General features: G+C 44.7%; 1 protein-coding gene and 1 long non-coding RNA gene across 2 annotated transcripts in view; one reads left to right on the top strand and one right to left on the bottom strand.

The window, feature by feature from the left end:
- Positions 1 to 1,462, bottom strand: part of TSPAN5 (tetraspanin 5) — an 89,033-nt gene extending 87,571 nt beyond the window's left edge. The window contains exon 1 of the mRNA XM_037379898.1: positions 933 to 1,462. Within this exon, the coding sequence (XP_037235795.1) occupies positions 933 to 1,013 (81 nt within the window). The 5' untranslated portion in view covers positions 1,014 to 1,462. The remainder of the gene's footprint in view (positions 1 to 932) is intronic.
- On the top strand, positions 938 to 20,198 carry LOC119144481. The gene is made up of 2 exons (XR_005103141.1): positions 938 to 1,050; positions 17,593 to 20,198. It is a non-coding gene; the product is annotated as an uncharacterized LOC119144481 (long non-coding RNA).
- The last annotated feature ends 97 nt before the right edge of the window (positions 20,199 to 20,295 follow it).

The following is a 20,295-nucleotide window of genomic DNA, read 5'->3' on the forward strand; positions in this document are numbered from 1 at the left end:
CCAACTTTCACATTCTGTGCAGTGATAAAACCTCAACATTTATGTTTGTGTGCGATAATGCTCACCCCCTCCCTCTGCGATTACCAAATTTGGCATACACATCCAACACCAGCTGCCTCTCTTTCAAATCCAACATTGAGAAGATGCTAGAAATACTATTACAAGCAGGTTACATTTCACTGTACAGTTCTGCCTACTCTACAGCCAGTGCTAGAATGGTGCAACAAGATACTGTGCCGTCAGGGTATCGAGCACCACAGCCAGGAACCCCAGCAAATGCCCTGCCAAGACTCCCACGGGCTTGCACTTTAGGGACGGGTGGGAATACTGTTTCCTCCATCCTATTATTGCTGCTACTCCTACTATGTGTTAATAGCTAATGGTAATAAGCCCGTGCCGTACACAACCTCGTCATTGTGCAATCATTGCCTTACACAGCGCTGTTCGGAGAACTCGAGCTGCAATCTTTTTTTAAATTTTTCATATTTAACAGGGATATCAGCACGAAAACATGCAGATCAATTCGTTCTCTAGGCCTGGGTGTCTAGCTGCTCCCGCCCCCACCACAAGGCAGACGAGGGGGAAGGAAGGAGGGAGGATGAAAAAAGGAAAAGGGGGGGGAAAAGAAGGCAAGAAATCCTCTTCGCACCTACAACAAAAGCAGTTGGGGGGGCCGGAAGGGAAGCGGGATCAGAGCCTCCGCAGGTGCAGGAATGCAGCTCTCCAACTTGCCCGGCTGAGGCGGCGGCGCTCCCGGGCTCGCGCCCCCGGCCGCCCCGCTCAGACCCACCGGCGGGGCGCGCGCCCAGCTGTCACGCACGACTCCGTCCCTCCCTGCGCGCTTCTGGCCGTACCCGGCCCGGAGCGGCGGCGGGGGAGGAGGAGGAGGCGGCAGAGGAAGACACGAAGCGCCGTGCAACCGGCCCACTTACCCAGAAAATGACATTGAAGCCGAAGATGAAATATTTGATGCAACAACTGACTTCAGGCCCCTTGTAGTGCTTCCCGGACATCCTCTGCGCTCATGAAGACACTTTGCTCGCAGCCAGGGTGAGAATCGGAGAGTGGAGGGTGGGGAAAAAAAAAAAGGTGGGGGGACGGGGACGACACAGACTAGAAGGAGGGGGGCTGGTGGCGGCGCGGCGGGCAGGGTTCAGCGCCGGCAGCGCGCCGTGGGGAGATGCGGCAAGAGCGGAGCGGCGACGGGGCGACTCCGACTTGCCGGGCGCCGGGGATGGCCGGCGAGCAGCTCCCACCTCCTCTTCTCCCGCATGGAGGAGGCCTCGGCTGCTCGCAGCGGGCGGAGGGGAAGAGAGAAGGAGAAGGGCGGCCGCCGGGGAAGGAGCCGCCGGGAGGCGCCCGGGCAGAGGCGCGGGGCTGGCGGCCGCCACAGCCCAGCACTGCCCTGCCCTGCCGGAGCCGCGAGGCGCCCCGCACAACGCTCCCGCCCGCCCCCGCAGCACGGCAGCCACCGCGCACGCCCCGCGGAGGGGGCGGGGAAAGGCGCGCCACCGAGCGCCCGGCGGCGTGATTGGCGTCCGCCACGCCAATCCAACTGCGCCGCCGCCGGCCCGCGCCGCTGTGGGGGCGGGGAGGGGGCGGCTCTGCAGCACCCCCACCTCTCCCTCCCCCGCCGGCCTCATCCTCAGTGGCGTGCCGGGAGCGCGGTGCGGGTCGGGGGCTGCCGGAGGGGGCGCCCGTGAGGTGGCTCCCGGGGGGCTGGTGGCAGGGGGAGCGGTGGCCGCCGGCCTTTGTCTGCGGCGGTGAGGCGGGGGGCGGCCCGGCTGCTGCCGCCGCCTCGGTTATGTAACGGGGCCGGCGGGCACCGAGGCGGCCGTTGGCGCGGCCCCGGGGGACGGCCCGCGGAGCGCGTGCGGGGGGCCGCGCCTGTAAGCGCTGAGGTAAACCAGCGCGTTGGGTGTTAGGAGACCGTGAGGAATAACGGGCTCGAGGAGGCCGTTCTTCGTTACGGGTTTGTGAGTCAGAGTCGAGGTTTCTTCCACCCTGTGACACCTTCCTCGGCCGGGCCCCCGGCGGGCTGCCTGAGCCGGGGCGTTGCAGAAACGCGGAGGCGCCGGGCCGAGGGGCTCCGTCCTCCCGACAGCTGGGGCACGGCGCGGGCCGGCCGGTGCCGCGCAGCCGGGCTGCCGTGAGAGATCGGGGCCGCGCAGCGCGGGCAGCAAGCCAGGAGAGCGGCACGGCTCCGGGCGGGCTGCGGGCACGGGGAACAGCAAGACCGTAATTGTACTGGGGAGGTTGCTCTGAATGGGTGCCTTCAGATCACCTCCCACGTGAACTCGTGTGCATACACGTGTGGGAAGACAGGAAGAACTGTTTTACAATGTTTTAAAGAGTTTGTATTTTTACATACTCTGAATTTATATTGAAGCTGCTGGCTGTAAAGTTAGGTGGCTTAGTTGTATTCCTATGTTCTTGGGGATTCAGAGCCCGCCTGGTCCAGCATTAACAATATAATTAATAACATTTCTTTGCTGAAGAATATTATCATTTCAGTGTTTCAAGTCTAGCTGGACCAGGAAATTCTGAAGTGCAATACTCTGAATTCAAAAGATTGAATTCTTCGTAATAAATTACATTTCCCATCTCTACAAGGTAGCAAGATAGCACACTTTAAAAGTATGATAGTGTTAGAACTACAAAAGAAAGTCTTTGGTTCAAATAACTTCATATTGGTTATATGCCTTTTTGAGAGAGAAGGGAAATACTTATCTGTCAGGTGTGGTAGATATTGAGAAGACGATCCATGAAAATAAGCAATGTTACTGGTAAATGAGAAATTAATGCAACATGCCTATACAATTTAACTGTGACTATATAGCTTATTACATGAATGTTATCCCTGTGTCTATTGTTACCACTTTCTTTGCAAGACCATCCATGAAAAGGGTGAATGATTAGTAATACGTAGGTTCTGTACCAGTGAGTAAAAGCACATCACCATTTACAGTAGGGTATGGTAATAATATATTATATTAAGGTGCTGTTTTTACAAGTGGCTTCAAATATTGGTGACAACCTGTACAAACATTTATAATATTCCTGTCATAACACCCTACCAACACCACGTGTTGGCACCCTTTAGCATTTTAATGCTTCACAGGCAAGAGGAAAATACTGTAGAGTAATATTTATTACAATAAATTCGGTAACAATCTCAGATGGTTTGCCCGTTAATCCACTCATTCCCCATCAAAAACTTTAAAAAGATATGCAACCTACATCAATTACAGCATCATATCACATGACTTCACTTGCTTTCTCAATCAGAATAGTAGTATTATTGCCAAGCATCATTTTAAGGCATTTCATGTTGTTCCATTGTCTGATCAGCTTAAGGACAACTTAGGACGTCTGGTGTAAGCAGTTAGACTGCTCACTTGAAGATGGTGTAGAACACAGAACCCTGTTATTTTAAATTCACTTTGGGTGTACGGTTTCTGTGCAGCCTCAGAAATGAGCAACCAGACAGCAAAGGCAGCAGAACAGCTTTGATGTAGGTAATTGATCTCCAGAATGCCAGCTGGAACAGAGTCTTCTGCACCTGCAGCAGCCTCTCTGGTTTACAAACACATTTTGTCTCCTGTCCTAAACAAACAGGGATTAAAAAAAAATAATAATTGGCTTTGTGTCATCTCTTGTGGATTGCTTCTTACATTCTTTGGCCACCTAGGTCTGGAAGCTGAGCGAGATGACTGTGACAGCACTTAAAATTCACTGTTAGTTACCAGTCAATGCTGAGTTCCAGTGTGATGTTTTGGTACAAAAGCCTGAGGCAATACTAAGCAGGAATGATAACTATCTTTCCTTGCAGTATGGCACGACAGTTATTCAAATTCTGTTAGTTTATAGTTCATCTGACTAGTCACAGAGTACTAATGAACAGTATTTCAATGACAAAGCAAGGTGTCTAGTAACAGAGTGCTTTATAACACTAGGCAATGCTTTGATTTACTACTGACATTGGAGAAAAAGTCCCATCCAAATGATTAAATCTACTTCCTACCTCTAAGATGTAGATATCAACAGACTTCTGACCAAAAACTGGCCAAGTCTAATGCTAGTAAGTGCAGGAAGTTTGAGAAGTTCATCTCTTAAAAAGGGTATAGTGCAGACTCTGAAAATCTTCCCACCAAGTAAAGAGCTCTCATCCCAATTCCTCAATTCAATAATTTCTTAGATCCAGCACCTTTGTCTTTGTGTCAGCTCCTGCTGTTTGATCTATGAATAATTTGACATTTTCCAAGGAAAAAGAAATGCAAATCTGAGTGACTTGAGAAAAAGCTAAGCAGCACATTGAAGACAGGATGTGCCACATTTAGTGAGATAAAGAATTGTGGTCTAAAAAAGTTTGGTATCTGTGTCCCTAAGTCTCTGGTTATTTCCTAGAGAGTTCATTTTAGTTGAAATTCATAGGATAGCAATATTTTTCCATGAGGAAGCCATATAGCTTTCTGACATACAACAAGATTTGTAGTCAGAGGTAATATCTACCTCAGAATATTTTTCAATGTATCTATCATAATGGCTTGTAATGCCATTTGTGTTCATTTGATAGTTTTTCAACCACGAAAACACTTGTTTTCTGCTTAGCAAATGAATGACCGCTGATGAGGGGGCATTTTTTAGGTTTAAAAAGAATTCTGAGATAAGAATTTCATAGGACCAAATGCAAGTGGTGATACCGTTTGGATTAGCCTTGGTAGAATTACATGCCATGTCCCATCTGGCAACATGACTTTACCTTCCCACAAGAACAGCACAAAAATCTCTTCAATTAATTCATAAGTGCAAGTACTGAGTAATTGCTGTTGTGGCTAACACTGGTTAGTGGCTTTCTGGTGAGTATTAAGCTGCTTTTTCATATGAAACTTAGCTCTCAATACTGGATAATAATATCCTCTTGCAGGACCAACCCAACATCATTGTAATCTGATAACAGCAACGTTAGGATGACTCACAAAGCATTAAGCGTGTCTATACATCTACAGTTAGAGGCTGAAATCTGAAGCTAAGGCATACCAAATAATAACCAATAACTAACTGCATTGTGTGATTTTACTTTCTCACAGGAATGTGTATCTGAGCCTTAATTTTCTTTTCCTAAATGCTGTACTTCTGGTGTAAGTATCCGTAATTCATGTGTTCTTAAAGTACGGATAACTATATAAAGACACTGCAAGTGGCATTCACTTTAGTTCCTACCAGCCTTGGGCAGGTTTTGGAACACGGGTGATGCGAGCTACTAATTGGGATGCAAATTTCTTGGAGAGAACTACCAGGTATTAGCAATAATGGTCACAAAGTCTACTCAGCCAAACTCTACTGCTTGCAGTCTGCAAGCTGGTTTGTTCAAGATGAGCCCAGACAAGTCTTGCAGCAGTCTAAGCAGATAGACATGAAGACACAGCCTCAGAAGTCCCTTTGGAGCAAACATATGCAAAATGAGATATGCAGACCGTTAGTGCCAGAAACGCTACTTTGAAACGGTAGGGAAGAAATGCACCCTGCTGTTTCTTTCCTGTGAGAGAAATAAGAGGTTATTTATTGTGCCCGGCGCCTCGAGCCAGGAGCTGCTGCCTCTGCTTCTTGTGAGAGGAAGGGGTGGGAGTGGTGGCATGCTTCCTCCCTCATGCTGTGCGGTCAAAGGCAAACGAGCAGCTGGGGCTGCAGCTGCACCATGGTGCTGCTTGGGGCAAACATCCAGAAACACAGCTCTGTTTCTGAAGTGCAGTGCCTCAGGAAGCCCCTGTTCTGGAGCTTTTTACAGAGCTTTCTTATTAATTCCCCAACAAGTCTATACAACAATGAAGCAAGAAGAGTATGAAGTACCTGGTCCGTAGCTCACTGTCACACAGTGACTGCAGGTGTGGTTCCAAATGCTCTTGCATCCAAAATGGCTCCAAAGTGCATTAACTATAAGCTACTTACAACCATTTTATACACAGGACAGTGATGGGGCTTAATGAGATAAAGCATATGCATTATTCTACAGAAGACACACAGATTTACAGTCCTGAATTAAGGGTGGCTACAATCAGAATATGGGCAGTCGCTTCCCCTTTCATTACTGGTGCTACAGGACCGTGGTCATTAACACGGTATGGCACTGGACAAACTGCAAATTTTGGAACTATTCGCTCCCCAGACACAGTTTGTTGCTTGTGTATACCTGAACGTTCTTGTGTAATTCTTGACAATTCTCTGTCCAAAAGGGCAACCGATGTTTATCCTGTGGCGGAGCACTATATGATTTTCATAAGTTAAGGTCCATTAGGTTTCTCAAGGCACTCTGAGTTGCTCTCAACTATTCTTCATCAAATAACACAGGACACCCTTGCTTCGCAGCTGGGAGGTTTAACATATGGTGTTTACTGTGTAATAGCACTCAGGAGAGTGAGGATTTCCTACGAGTGTGTTTTTAATGGTGACAAGATTTTCTGCAAATCCACCGTTTTAAGTAACCTTTGAGTATATTTCCCTTCAAGGGTTTTCTTTACTGAGCCTGAAGTCACCTGAGCTTCCCCTATCCCTCCTCCTGTGCAGATTTTTTTTTCCTGGGAGCTTGGATCAGAGTTGTCCACATAAACAATCCCTCAGGAATCAGCCTGGCATCTCTTTCCAGGCAGGACTGTAAATCTGTCAGAAGGTCAAGGAGCAGAAGCAAGAGGCAGGATGAGAGCGCACAAGACTGCGAATCTGGTTGTTGTAGACTTTAAACACAAGTTGCAGTCACAGTGGTGGGAGGGGCAGCTAGTGCACCAATTAATCTCAGAGCTCAGCTTTTAGAAAAGCTTTCAGCCATGTCCTGGCCAAGAGTTGAGCTAAAAGCTGTTGCAGTAGGTGTTTGGGCAGCCTGGTCAAGAGTTCAGCCCCTAGACCTCTGTGCAGGCAGGGCCTTAAATCCTTTTGCTGAGAACAGAGTGGCAAAAGCTGACTGTGCAGCAAGCTCCACTTTTAAATCTAAGCAATGTTTTTTCCATTGGTTTTTAATTCAAATGGCTGTAGGGATGCTGTGATTTGAAGGAACTCTGTATCATTGCATTCACAGCAGAGAGCTGATCCAAAACCCTCTGAGGAGAGGGATGAGGTGCTCAAGGGAGCCAGCACCTGCTGGAGGAGGCCCCAGATCTGCAGTGCAGTTGGGCTGCAGGCAGCCACCTCCTAACCTCTGGCGGGTACATGCATGCTCATCTGAGCTATGGTAATAGCAGTGGCAAAAGGGCTGCCATCTTTGCTGTGACAATTAATGTCTCCTCTCTGTCAGACCAGATGACAGAGTGTATCCAGGGCCTCTAACAGTTTTTAGGACTATAACAGGAGCTCTGCAAGTGAGCCTTCCCAAAGGAAGGGGTCTGATAATGTTTAACCTGACTTCCTCACAATTTTGTGTCTGGTTCTTCATACACACCTTCTCTACTCACATCTGACAACAGTTACCACATAGCAGGATCAAAAATACCAGTTTCTTTTACCTTTGGTATTGACACTTGATTTCTCGGACAGCTGCCACAGCAAACATAACACTTTTAATAGCACCAGTGAACAGGTATTTTACAGCAATATTCTGTGTAGTTTATATTGATGGACCTGCTTAGGACAAGGTAAACAAAAGGTAAACACATTTTTTTAGACATTCCCAAAAGCCATAAAATAGCAGTACTAGAGTCATTACAAAACCATGCTGTGTTGTTAGAACATTTTACTTCCCGTAGTGTCATGGGAGGAATACACGATGCCTGTTGTAAGGCTACATCTTTAGCAGATAGTCCTCTGTGCTCAGTGATAGCATGCCATTTGTGACAGGATCAAGTAGCAGAAGATAAGACTCAAGCTAGCCACACGATTTCTCTACTTACTTGGGAATTCCTGTATTTTGAAGAGTTCAAAGAGGAGGTAAACTGGGTCCAGACTTTGTTTCTGGACTACTTCCAAGTGCAAGGTTACACTTCATAAATAACCTGTACATATTACCTTTCAATCACCTTTAAAATAAAGGCACTTCAGAAAAACATAGCATTTACTTGTTTGCAAGTCCAGGACTTAAAAGTTTCCAAGCCCTTCTTCTCTTTGTTATGTTAACAAAACCAGACATCCTCCTGCAGATGAGAATGGGGCAGCCACTGGTATTCTTGTTGGGTTGAACAATTACTTTCGAAATCTTCTTTTTCAGAGGCTTGTCATTGCTCTATGCTTCACTACTGATGTTTCTCTGTGAGTTTGGATGGGTGGAGTTCATTTTGATTTCTTGCTTTTCCTCTACCACCCTAATTATACCATCAGCTTTTTTTGCTGTCATAGTGCTTTAAGAAAAGTGTGAGTGACTGATACCTGAGACAATATTTGGAAAAGAAATCCCACCCCAGGCTGATTTCTATATTCATCTCCATCTTACCGTTTCATGTACCACCATCTTTAGGAACATCTTCAGCATATCTTCAGCCTCTCACAAAGCTGTTTAAGTGCCCTGATATTTCCAGGTTTGATATTTTAGATTATACTACCTTGGAGGCAGGGACTATGTCTTCCCCTTGTTCCTGCAAGTGGCAAGCACAAAAAGCTAGTGTTGCAACAGCAAAACAACTACAGTAATTTTAATTTAAAAATGTATCTCTGTTGTTTTGAACTCAAGGATACAAATGCATCTATTAACATGCAGTGTGGACCCAGTAAATATAAATAATGTATCTGAAAATGTGAAGAAGAGACTGATAAGGGAAAAAAGTGATATCTTCAAGAAACAGATGCATACTTTGTCTACTCCTCTTGTCTGCTTTTGAAGTAAGCCACCTTGCTCTGTATAATGTGTCGGTCTGCAGTCATCAGGAAAGTTGACATTTTTCACTCTGTGAGCAAAATAATTTTACTTAAAGGAAAGCTAATTTTGCTCAGGACAGACATTTCTGCCCCCAATCACAGTGACATAAATGTCAGTGTGTAAGAGTTTTACAAATTTTATGTCACCAAATTCACCAGACCAAAATATGTGGCTGCTGTGTCATGACATCTCAGGACTTCATTATACTATATCCCAGTCTGAGTGATGAACTGTTAAATGTGTCACACTTATGCACATACCTATGAAATAGAAGACTCAACGAAAGTTGTATTACGTGTGTAACGTAATGGAGAAAAGAACAGGATGGGGAATTGTTTTCTTTTTGTCTTGCAAAACATCTCATTTTCTTAGATATTTGCACAGCTCTTTCAGTGTGTTTGAAAAGTTTGAACTATTCATCATAAAGGTAAATCTGCGAAAAGCATCAGTTATTTAAAAATATTAAGCTATAAAGGGGGTGGGCAGAGAGCTTACAACGAGTCCATTGTTCTGTTCTAAACACCGTCACTCCGGACTGGGAACAAAACTGAAAGCTGGACAAAAAGGAGGCCCAGCCATCTAGTGGTAAATAACGCTGACGTGCAGCCGCTGATGTCTGCCTTCCATGGGGATGCTCACAGGGCCCCCATGTGCTCCACAGAGAGAGAGAGCAAGGGACATGGCTCCGGTTTTGATAGGTGCAGGACTCAGCAGCAGTCGGACACCTAGGGAGCAAGCTAAAGTGCATAGGACCCTGCAGCCAAATTGGGAGAAAGGCTGGCAGGAGAAGTAACCATATCAAACACAAGGTTAGCTTTTGCTAGGATGACAAGGAAGAGCTGCAGTCAGTGTTCTACACTATAGAAGTACACCTATTTACAGTTGCTTGCTTACAATGTTTATTCAGACAGTCTTTTTTACAAAATGTATCTGTGTCCTTGCAAGCTTTTACTTGCCACCCTGCCTGCATCTGTACAGCAGTATTCAGGGGAAATTTTGGGCAGTTTTCCATAATTCCATAGCAGCATGTCCAGAAGATACACACAACAGAATGGCACAATGTGCTCAGGTCCCACAACACACAAGGAAAAGTTGTAAGCCAGACTGTCACAATTGAAACAAGAATGGTGCAATCAAACAGCTACACAAAGCCATATGTTTAGTCCGAGCTAGGGTAAAACACTTACCTACCAAATTTATTGAGACTGAACTGTTTTGTATTGTTACAAACTAATAGTTTAACCTTGGCAAGGCCTGAAGAGACACCAAAATAGTAAACCATTAAATACTTCAAAGAAAGAATAAAAAACATACAATGCATATGCCTGAATACCTCTTGGTATTCAGCCCAGTATGCTAGAGCTCCCATTCCAAAAGTGATGTCAGTGCTTAGAATCTCATATCTCCTTGAAAACCAGTCCGATGCAAGTCCTGCATGGCCTAGTGTGCAATTTATTTAGGCATAGAGAAGAGGTATCCAGTGGAATAGCCTAAGCAGCCTGGACATTAAATGACCATTAGTTTAAATGTGAGTTGAACCTCAGTAAAAACATAAAGCCAGTTATCTGTTTACCCAGCTATAGATGTAAGTGCTTCACTTAACCAAGTTTAAAGATACCACCTCTCTTACATTGTGATAAGCAATTGATTTCAGTCTGCATTTGTTAACCTATGGAGTAGCAGCATGATATTGAATTCCCTGTTGCTACATTTTGCTCCAAGCTATTTTGACTGCTATTGAACTCTTTTGAAATATCAAATTTTGTCCAAAGCACATCTCATTCTTGCCTTACACACTCATGAAACCGCATTGCAGGTTGTACTCAGCTTCAAAACACTAGGCTCAGTACAGTCATGGTTTTACCAGGTAAATATGGAATAATTCTGCAAAACTCCAAATAGTTACTTCATGCTGTTAGTGAGAATTTTTGTAACTGAAAACAAAGTTTTGTTCCAAGTAGTTGCTGCAGCATGAACTGATTTTAGCAGACATGGTTGTTCTTATCAGAAAACACAGTACTGGAGGGAGTACAGAGAATAATATTTCCCTTGAGGCAGGGGATATCCGAAGTCAGCTCAGTCACTCTTACTTGCTGACAGCCACTAGCATAGAAAAGAAACATACAGCTGTTTCCTACTAGAATGGTATCAGCTACTATATCTCAAACTCTCACTTCTATTTATATAATGTTTCGATTACCTACAGTGGCTAGCTAAAAATACAGCGTCAGGAAGTGGGGGGGTGGACATCTGGTTGCTGCTGTGAGGTGGTATTTGCCACTGATTCTCCTAGCAAAAACTGGAAAGTAGCTAGGGATACAAATTCATCATGAATGTTTTGTCTGGCTTCTGTTCTAAGGAGCATTGGGCCATGGAGTTGTTGAATCTCCCAACGAGCATTTATGCTCATTTTCCATCTGGTCTTTACCAAACATGGTCTCTCACCTGGCTAACAGGAGGAACTAACTGCCCAGTGCCTGCAACACTGTGTTCCCTGGCAGGATGTCTGCCTCACACCATCTGGCTTAGCCCCTCTGCTTTCACTGATAGATCACACCTGATATTTACTGTGAATCCTACATTCCCAAACTTTGAGAGCTGTCTGAAACCACAGACATTAGAAGGAAAATGAGCAGAAAAGCTGTGCTTTTTACTTCTCTGTTTTACCCACTGGGAAGCTGAGGCAACGCATAAGCTGTATTGGACTTTCTTACAGCCATCTCTGTAAATCAGTGCCCAGGTTTGCTGCCTGTTCCTGTACTCAGAAGTCAGTAAGAGGCTAGGACAGAGAGCTAGACATGAGCAGTCTGCTTCAAAATCTCTCAGTCTGCTTTTCCTTTTTTCCAGGTGAAAAGGAACAGTGTCCAAATCTGCATTCCTCTGCCATACGTTTTGGATATTCATTAGAACAGGGTTACTTTTTAACTACTTGAAACTGGAATTTAAAAGCTGCTGACTTAAGAAAAAGGAGTCAGGAAGGAGCACAACAGAGAAGGGATCAATGTTCTTGGGCAGAAAAAAATGGAAACAGCACCTCCTTCAATTTGTAAAACACTCACTGGGGTCAGGGTGGGGTGGTTTGGCAATGAGTACAAATGTACACAATCCTGTAGCCATTTGCAGCTGTCTGTATTCAGAGCACCACTGCTGTCTTACTTTCTACGACTCTGCAGGTTGCCTGCTGCGCTCTGCAAACACACTCCTCTCCTGTGGTTATTTTTGAAGCAGCTCCTTAGAACAGATGAACAGATGTCCTCATATATGTCTCTTCCCTACTACATAAATAACAGTTTACCTCATGCTCCCACCATCCTTTTGAACTAAATAAATAAAAAAAAAAAAAAAAGAGGAAGAGGAAAGACAGTATCCCTTCCCACTGGTGATTTCTGTTGTAGCTTTCATGGCAGTGTCACTCCACAACATGTGTTGCCCTCATGCCCTTCTTAGGGTGAACTACTGTCCTGATTTCAGATGGGATGGAGTTAATTTTCTTCTTAGTAGCTAGTGTGCAGTGCTGTGTTTTGGCTCTGATGTGAGAACAAGGTGGATCACACACTGATGTTTTTAGTTGCTGCTGGGTAATGTTCATACTAAGTCAAAGGATTTTCAGTTTCTGAGGCCTTTCCAGCCAGAGAAGCCTGGAGGGGCGCAGGAAATTGGGAGGGGACACAGCCAGGACAGCTGACCTGAACTGGCCAAAGAGGTATTCCATACCACATGACATCATGCTTGGTATATAAACTGGGGGAAGAAGAAGGAAGAGGGGGACATGCAGCATTATGGTGTTTGGTTTTGAGTTACACGTGACGGAGCCCTGCCTTCCTGGGGATGGCTGGACACCTCACCTGCCTGCCCATAGAAAGTAGTGAATGAATTCCTTGTTTTGCTTCACTTGAGTGTACAGCTTTTGCTTTGCCTGTTAAATTGTTCTTATCTCAACCCTCAAGTTTTGCATTCCTTTCTAATTCTCCTCGCCATCCCTCTGGGGAGGAGCTGGAGGGAGCAGGTGGGCGGCTGCATGGTGCTTGGTTGCCAGCTGGGGTTAAACCACTCCGCTGGGGACTGGCTGGGCATCAGTCAGTGGGTGGTGAGCAATTACATTGTCTATCATGTGTTCTCTTTCTTCCTTTCCCTTTGGATTTTATTCTTTCCCTCAATCTTTCCATTATAACTGTTATTGTCATTATTGTTCTTTCATTTTCATTCAGTTTCAGTTATTAAGTTGTGCTTATCTCAACCCTTAAGTTTTACATTCCTTTCCAATTCTCCTTCCCACGCCTCTGGGTAAGGGGGGAGTAAGTGAGTGGCTGTGTGGTACTTAATTACCAGCGAGGGTTAAACCATGACAACTACAAAGGTTTCTTTCTGGCCTTCTTCCTTGCCCTTCCCAGGACTCTTCCCTCTTTAGTACCTTTCCAACTCTTTCCCTCTTCTCCTTCTCTAACCTCCTGGAAGCACTGCAAACACCACAAGTCTCACAGAAACTTCTTCTTGAGTAATTCTACCAAGGAAAGATCCACATAGACCAGATACAATTTGTCCTCCTTGCATAGTCTTCCTGCAGTCAGCAGTACCATTGCTTGCCACCCAGGCACACCTGGTTTGGGCATCCGAGGCTCTTCTCGGGGAAGGAATGGTTCTTAACTATTTTGTCCTTCAATTCTCTTGGCAATACTAACATTGGTACATTCCTGAAGAAGTGAATTGAATGTGTGCAAAATGGGCTAGCTTGAGATGTATGGATGCTGACGTTTCCCTGTGAACCTGACAGAACCAAACCAGTAACACTAATAAGAACCAGTCCATCACATCACTGGAAAAAGCTGAATCAAACCACCATGCTTTCTCTTGGTCTCTCTTTAGAAACCAAGCCTGGCATGTTATTGCCAGCTCTCAGAGGATCTGCTCTGCTGTCCCACAAAGCAGCAAGCCCCAGCTTGTACTTCTGGCTTCCAAAGAATGTGCAGAGAACAGCCTTAACTCCAAGATTATGTAACTTGTAAACATTTAGTTTTAGGTGTTGAATCTAGGGGAATCAGCCAAGCAATCCTTCAGCCTGTCCATTCCAATGATTAAAGTATGTGCTGAGTCATGGAAAAACATACAGAGTAAAATATCTTTTATAAAGTATTTGACCTGAATATTATTATCTGGTACCTTTTATGCAAACAGGGGCTGATTCTGCTAGCCTTGCTCAGAGTAGCCAGGAAGTATCCTTATGGGTTTAACCAGAACAGATCAATAAGGTACTTTTCATGAGCAGGCAAAGCAAGCACAAGCCTGCAGAGGCAGAGGCAGAGCAATTACACAGGCCTACAACCTTTGAGCCCTTTGAGATGTGAAATCCCAGCTCAGAGCAAATCAATAGGAGTTTAGCGATTTTGGCTGGGGGTGGAGAGCTTTAACCACACAGCTTATTGGGCAATGTTCCTACCAAAGTACAACACAAGACCAATCTGCAAAGCCAAGAGCTTGGAACAAGAGAATTTCCCCCTGTAGCCAAGGCCCTATGTATGATCACCAATGAACGCCACTGGACGCTAAAACAAGATATACTCTATAAAATGCAACATCTCAGAGACAGTCCTGGTGGCGTAATAGCATTCCCAAATGGCTGTTTTAGCACTGTTGCCAACAAGACCTCTGGAATGCCAAACAAGGGTTCAGTAATTGCTAATGCTGCTGGGTTATATTTGCTCCTTTCCAGGTGACTGAAAAATTATCAGACTGTCCATTTCTACTCCTCTTCTTTGCCTGATGTCTCTGAGACCAAGATCCTACAATCTGGGGTGTCTGCAGCAGCTTTGTTACTGGTGGCATAGGGGTTATAGACATGCCATAATGTAGGGGCAGATTTAAATTGGACTCACAAGGTTTGGAACTTCTTTTTCTGTTTGTATTTTATTTATTTTATTCTTTCTTTTTTTTTTTTTTACCATGCAGTCTCTTAACAGCTGTGCTCCCCCTAATGCTGGAAAAGGAAAATAGGTCTTCTACTAGTCGGTACTAAGAGTAGATTCAAAGATGCTTCACACACAGACAGGCCTTTGACACCCTGCGGAGGTTTTTAGCCTTATATTACATCTCCCAGCATGATTTGGCCAACAGAAGAAACAGAGAATGTGTGTTGCCCGCTAGGCACAACTCTGTGCTACACTGTAAACTATTACACAGTTGTGTTTTAACATGGAAAATGGATCTCAGTTGTGATTTCAGGAAGAAGTCGTTGGCTCAACTGCTCAACAGTGGGAAAGGGAAAGCTTTAGCTGCTGCTCTGCCAAACAAAATGAAAACCAAATCCAGTGTGACATGAGTGTGGAGATGCACACTGAAGTTACACTACAAGGTTCTAGATAGTAGATGTGCTAAAAAAAGCCCCCACACCCAAATGCAAAACTAAAATAAAAGAAATTAATTAGAGGAGACAAAGTAAGATCAAACATCCTCACCCCAAGAGCAGCTATGGTGGGGCACACACAGGCTTCAGCACCCTTTCGCTGGCACATGGAGCCCATGGGTAGCGGTACGAACATGGTTACACAGAGCTAAAAGGATGCACTGACCAAGGGTCAGGTCATGGAACAAGAACATGTTTCCTTTTCATGGGCTGCAGGGTGGGGGTGGGCTCACCGTGGAAGCCACCAGAAGGCCTGAGAAACACTCAGTCCAGCTGTGGTACAGCATCCTCCATCAGAAACACTGAGGCTCTTAGCACGTTGGTGGGGCAGTGAAGGAGACCAAAGCAGTGCAGACCTCTCTGTGTCCTTACCCGCTGCAGCAGGCAGGGGCTTAAAATCCCCCACATGCCTGTTTCCATTTCAACTGAAAATAAATAGCTCACTGTCAGCGCAGTACAGGAGAGGGGAAGGAGAGCACCAACAGGACATTCTCTTTAGGGAAATAGGCTGAAGATGGTGGACAGCAGCACATGACACTTGCTGTTGCTGGTCCTCCACCAGCTCTAGGACATGCTTCCCCATCTCCACCAGGATGACACTTCCTCCCTCCCACCACAGCCCAGACATCACCACTCCCATACAGCTATCCTGGCAGCTGGGAGGTTGGGCCAAGAAAACTCATCCAGGGTGGACATGACACCGTGCTTCTGGCAATGGAAAGAGCTTGCTGCAGGTCATGTATGCTTTCACCCTGCCACAAAAGCCCAGGCGACCTCCTCCAGACACATTCTGTGCCCTACAGCCAGCAGCTGAGAAAAACACCCCACCAAAACAACCTACTGCTGTTTTAGTTAATTTTAAACCAGTGAAAGCTGATTATTGCTTAGCAAGCCTAATCCATGCCTGCTCTCTAAATACAGAGAGAAAAGTGTGTACGTTTTCCCTTATATAGCAAAGAACACTAGGACAAGAATCTCTTTAGGAATTATGACTCAGAGGACTTGATGAAAGCTGTCCAGTTTGATCCTTTTTCTTTCAAACTACCACTGGAGCCAGAACTTGAAATTCTGCTGCTCTAAAGATCTCAGCAGCATGGTCAGCTGTGTGCTATCAGCACTCCAATACTGCAGGCTCACACACATTGAAAAAAATATTCCCACATATCAGCAGCAGTAAATTTCAGAAGCAACAGCAGCAGCCAACAAAAAATAATGGAAACCTAGGTGCCCACGACAGCAAGAACAAAGGTTTAGCAATACATGTCATGCTGACTGCATCAAACCATGGGCAACAGATGTGCTTTGACACGAAATCCTCTTTCTTCACATTTAGGTGTATTAACTGTTTGAGTGAGGGCTTCCTCCCACATACTTATTTTCTATCTCCCTTAATGCGTGGCATTCTGCCACCAGAGAGCAAATTACGTTCACCTTCTTCTTCGGGTCACAAAACAACTCCAGCCATGCTTGAAGCTAAGCAGTCTCTACACTGCCACCACCTGAGTCTTACATCAGTTGAAGCTTATTTAAAGGCAGCAGACATCAAAGCCTTGTCAAGGAAAACATTCCTCCTGCAAAAATTGCATAGTGAAAGGCAAGGGCAGGCAGTTACAGTCCACAGATCTTCTAAAAGAATTTGGAGTGAGGAGCAGAATTGTGCTGAAATGAAAGCAATGCAAGGATGCTGCTAGGTTGCCCACATCCTCTGGAGACAGGGTAAGGTAGTAGCTTCATCTTCAACCACCACTTGTCTTGGCCCTCTGGCAATAAAGCCAAGAGCAAGGAGCAATACCTACACTCTGATTCCCCTTCTCTTTCTGCAGATGGCAAATACGCCAATTTTCAGATTGCTTTTATGCCTCCCCATGCTTCATCACAGCAAATACTTGCAGAACATGCAGTGCTTCTCTGTTCAACCTGTTCTGAGCTGCCTCCTTCTTAGACCCAGATCATTCCTTCAGCCTACTCTGCATTGTAGCCTTTGCTTTTCTATTTGCATGGCTTGCTGCGGGGGGTGTGGGCGTGTGGGGTGTTGCTCTCCTTACCTCCCTACAGTGGTGAAACCTGACAGGTTTAACCTAAAGCCATAGCTTCTCTTACTGCTGTCACTGTAATGAGAAACAGATCTCTACTCAGAGTTTTCATCATAGATGCATACCAGATAAACTTGGCCCATCTGTATAAGGTTGAATGACAGTCATAAAATACTTGAGTCCCTTCAAATTTGACCTACAATACAATTTTTAAATAGTATGAGTACTAGTAAAATTGCACCAGCATGACCTCATAGGTCTGTATAATCACTAGATGAAAAAGCATATATTAATATTGCAAGGCTTAAAAACTGTTTCTGATACAGATTGAACGGAGTTAATGGACACAGCAGCTCCATGGATCCAGTTGCACTCAGTCCTGATGCCTTTTGTGGAGGGATGGGCATCTTTTCTAGTACAGGCGAGATCTATAAGAATAACCCTTTGATAAGCATCACCCAGACTGGTCTGTAAGGAGCTTTGTATCATTCAAGTTTGTTATTTCCTTGCAAACCAAAGCAGTGATTCCGATGAGAATGAAATAATGAGCATCTGGGGCTTCATGACATACAGTGATGGTGAAAAAAAAATGCAGATGGGTGCCACCATCAGTAACAAGATGTTGTAAGTGTTTGTTCATAAGTGTGTAAGTGCTTTCCTTTAAGGGCAGTCATACACCAGAGCAGTGCTAATCTGCCACTGAGAGCTTTGCTCCCCTACAGACATCAGCATCTTCTTATCATCTTCAGTGCAGTTGCTTTATCATTATCAGCAGGGCCCACACCAAATTATTTGCAGAGGGGCAGGCTGGTCAGGTTATCTGGCAGCTTTAAAGCTGTCTTTCTGACAAATACCACATGTTCTGCTCTAGCAAGGAGCTAACCCTTACTTGGAACAGTAAAGCAAACCTAGTGGTAAATAAAACTAAAGTCAGATCCAATTAATATATCTGAAGGTAAGCCTGGTAACATCAAGCAGCCAGGTGAGTTTGACACTTGTATTTCCACAAAATACTGACAGTGGCTGCAGATCACATCTGTTATCTGCTGTATGGCCCTGCACCCACAGGAGCCATGTGCACTGTAAAAGCGGGCCTTGTCTGTGGTTGTGAAAAAAGGTGTGATCATAGTTGATATTGTCTAAGGCAAGATAACTAATGCAAGGTAGGTGAAAGAGCAAGTCAGCTGTATTTTTAACAAGAGCTGACAGGATGAAACAGCTGATCAGCAACATGCAGTGCTCAGTCCAGTGTGACCCATACCAAAACTACAAACAGCTCTATCCTTGATAGGATACGAACTATCACACACTAACACCACCTTTTTTCCCCAAGCAAATATGTGTCCACAAAGTCAGAGAGCAGGAAGCATGTCCTTCCCCCCTTGGGTAAACCCACCTAAAGACATGGAAAATCTGTCACTATAACTTTTTTGTGAAGCCATTTCGTATGGCAGATGTACATTTGCAGAAGGCCATCCTGTGACAGATACCACAAATAATTGCTTGGGGGACAAAACACACTAGTCTTGTGATTTCATGTCCCTTTTCCATTGCCTTTCCATGGGCACGACAGAGTTTTAACCTGACCAGCTGCAAGAAGAAAATAAGCTCATCCAGAGTACGCTCACATTTAAGTAGTGTATTATATCTGTATCCGTAGTCCCTTAGCAGCAGTGGCAGCCTCCAGCGCAAGAACGCCTAACCACATTTAGGGAAAATTATAGAGCAACAACAGGCCATGCACTTTGTGCACAATCCCTGAAGTCAGCGAAAATTTGTGTACACTCTCAGTGACACCTGGCAGCAAAGGAACTGTTCAGATTGTTTTAATAAGATGTTATGCACAGAGTCAAAAAGCCAAAGTCCTACACTTACAGTACCAGAAACCTGAGAATCAGAAGCCAAATTCTTTCCCTTATTGTCAGCCCAAAGGCTGACACAGCAGATTCAGCGACAAGCACTGCTGAGCACCAGCAGTGCCTACAGGACTTCTTCAGTCTTACCACCTTGCTCAAAAAGATGCCATTCTACTTTGAACCTTCATTAAAGAACCAGGCTGAGCTGTCAGCATGACTCAGCAGCAGTCACATCCAGTTTTCACATTTAGCTTTTGAATCTTGTGCACAGAGTTTATCACTGCATTACAGGTCTCAGGAAACTAAGATAGTAAACGCAGCCTATGCATTACATCTAGGTCCATAACACAGAGTTACTTCAATTAAACCTGACGACCGGAATAAAATGCAAACTGGATTTATCTAAAAATCTTACAGTCTTCCTCCTATTACTATTTTTTTTTCAAAGGAAATTAGATACCTGCCTGGAATTTTCTGTTATTTAAGCTTGTCTTCTATCACTTCTTGAAAGATTTGTATCCCTTTACAATTTGAATGTAAAAAAAGTATGTTAAAGAAGCTATTATGTGGAATGGCTGGTATTTTTGTAAGCTTAAGAAAAGTTTTAATAATAGATTACAGTAGAGAGGTGTGGAAGTGTATTTTATGGAGGCAAGGTGAGGAATATTCATTAAAATTCCCTTATTGGTAGAACTTGTACACAAATAAAGCATGATTGGTTTTGGAAATATTTCTATCTTCAACTAGATTTGTCTAGGAAGGATTTCAGGAGGCAACATGATACAAAGTCTGATAAGGCATTTCTTTGGCAGAGAAGAATTAACAGTTCTGCATAGGAGAGTTGTAACAATTACACCAGGGTCAGGCTTTTACTCCTTTGCAGACACAGAGTCTCTCAAACATGGAAACTATGCACCTGAGATTCAGGCTCTAGTAACAGGGCAGATTCCCTAAAAAGTAAAATGACTATCTATGAGAAAGTGAAGGGTTTGTACATATGAGTATTTATCAGCAACAGTAGTTCTTTCCTTTTTACAAGCTTCACCATGAATTCATTTATTGTAGAACAATCAAAGCAAAAAAAACCCCCACAAACATACCACCAAAAAAACCAAACAAAAACCCCTTCCCCTCAAGTGCAGTTCTTGGTCTGCAGAGCCCAGAGGGAGAAGG

This window comes from Falco rusticolus, chromosome 1 (assembly GCF_015220075.1).
Source record: "Falco rusticolus isolate bFalRus1 chromosome 1, bFalRus1.pri, whole genome shotgun sequence".
Classification (NCBI taxonomy): Eukaryota; Metazoa; Chordata; class Aves; order Falconiformes; family Falconidae; genus Falco; species Falco rusticolus.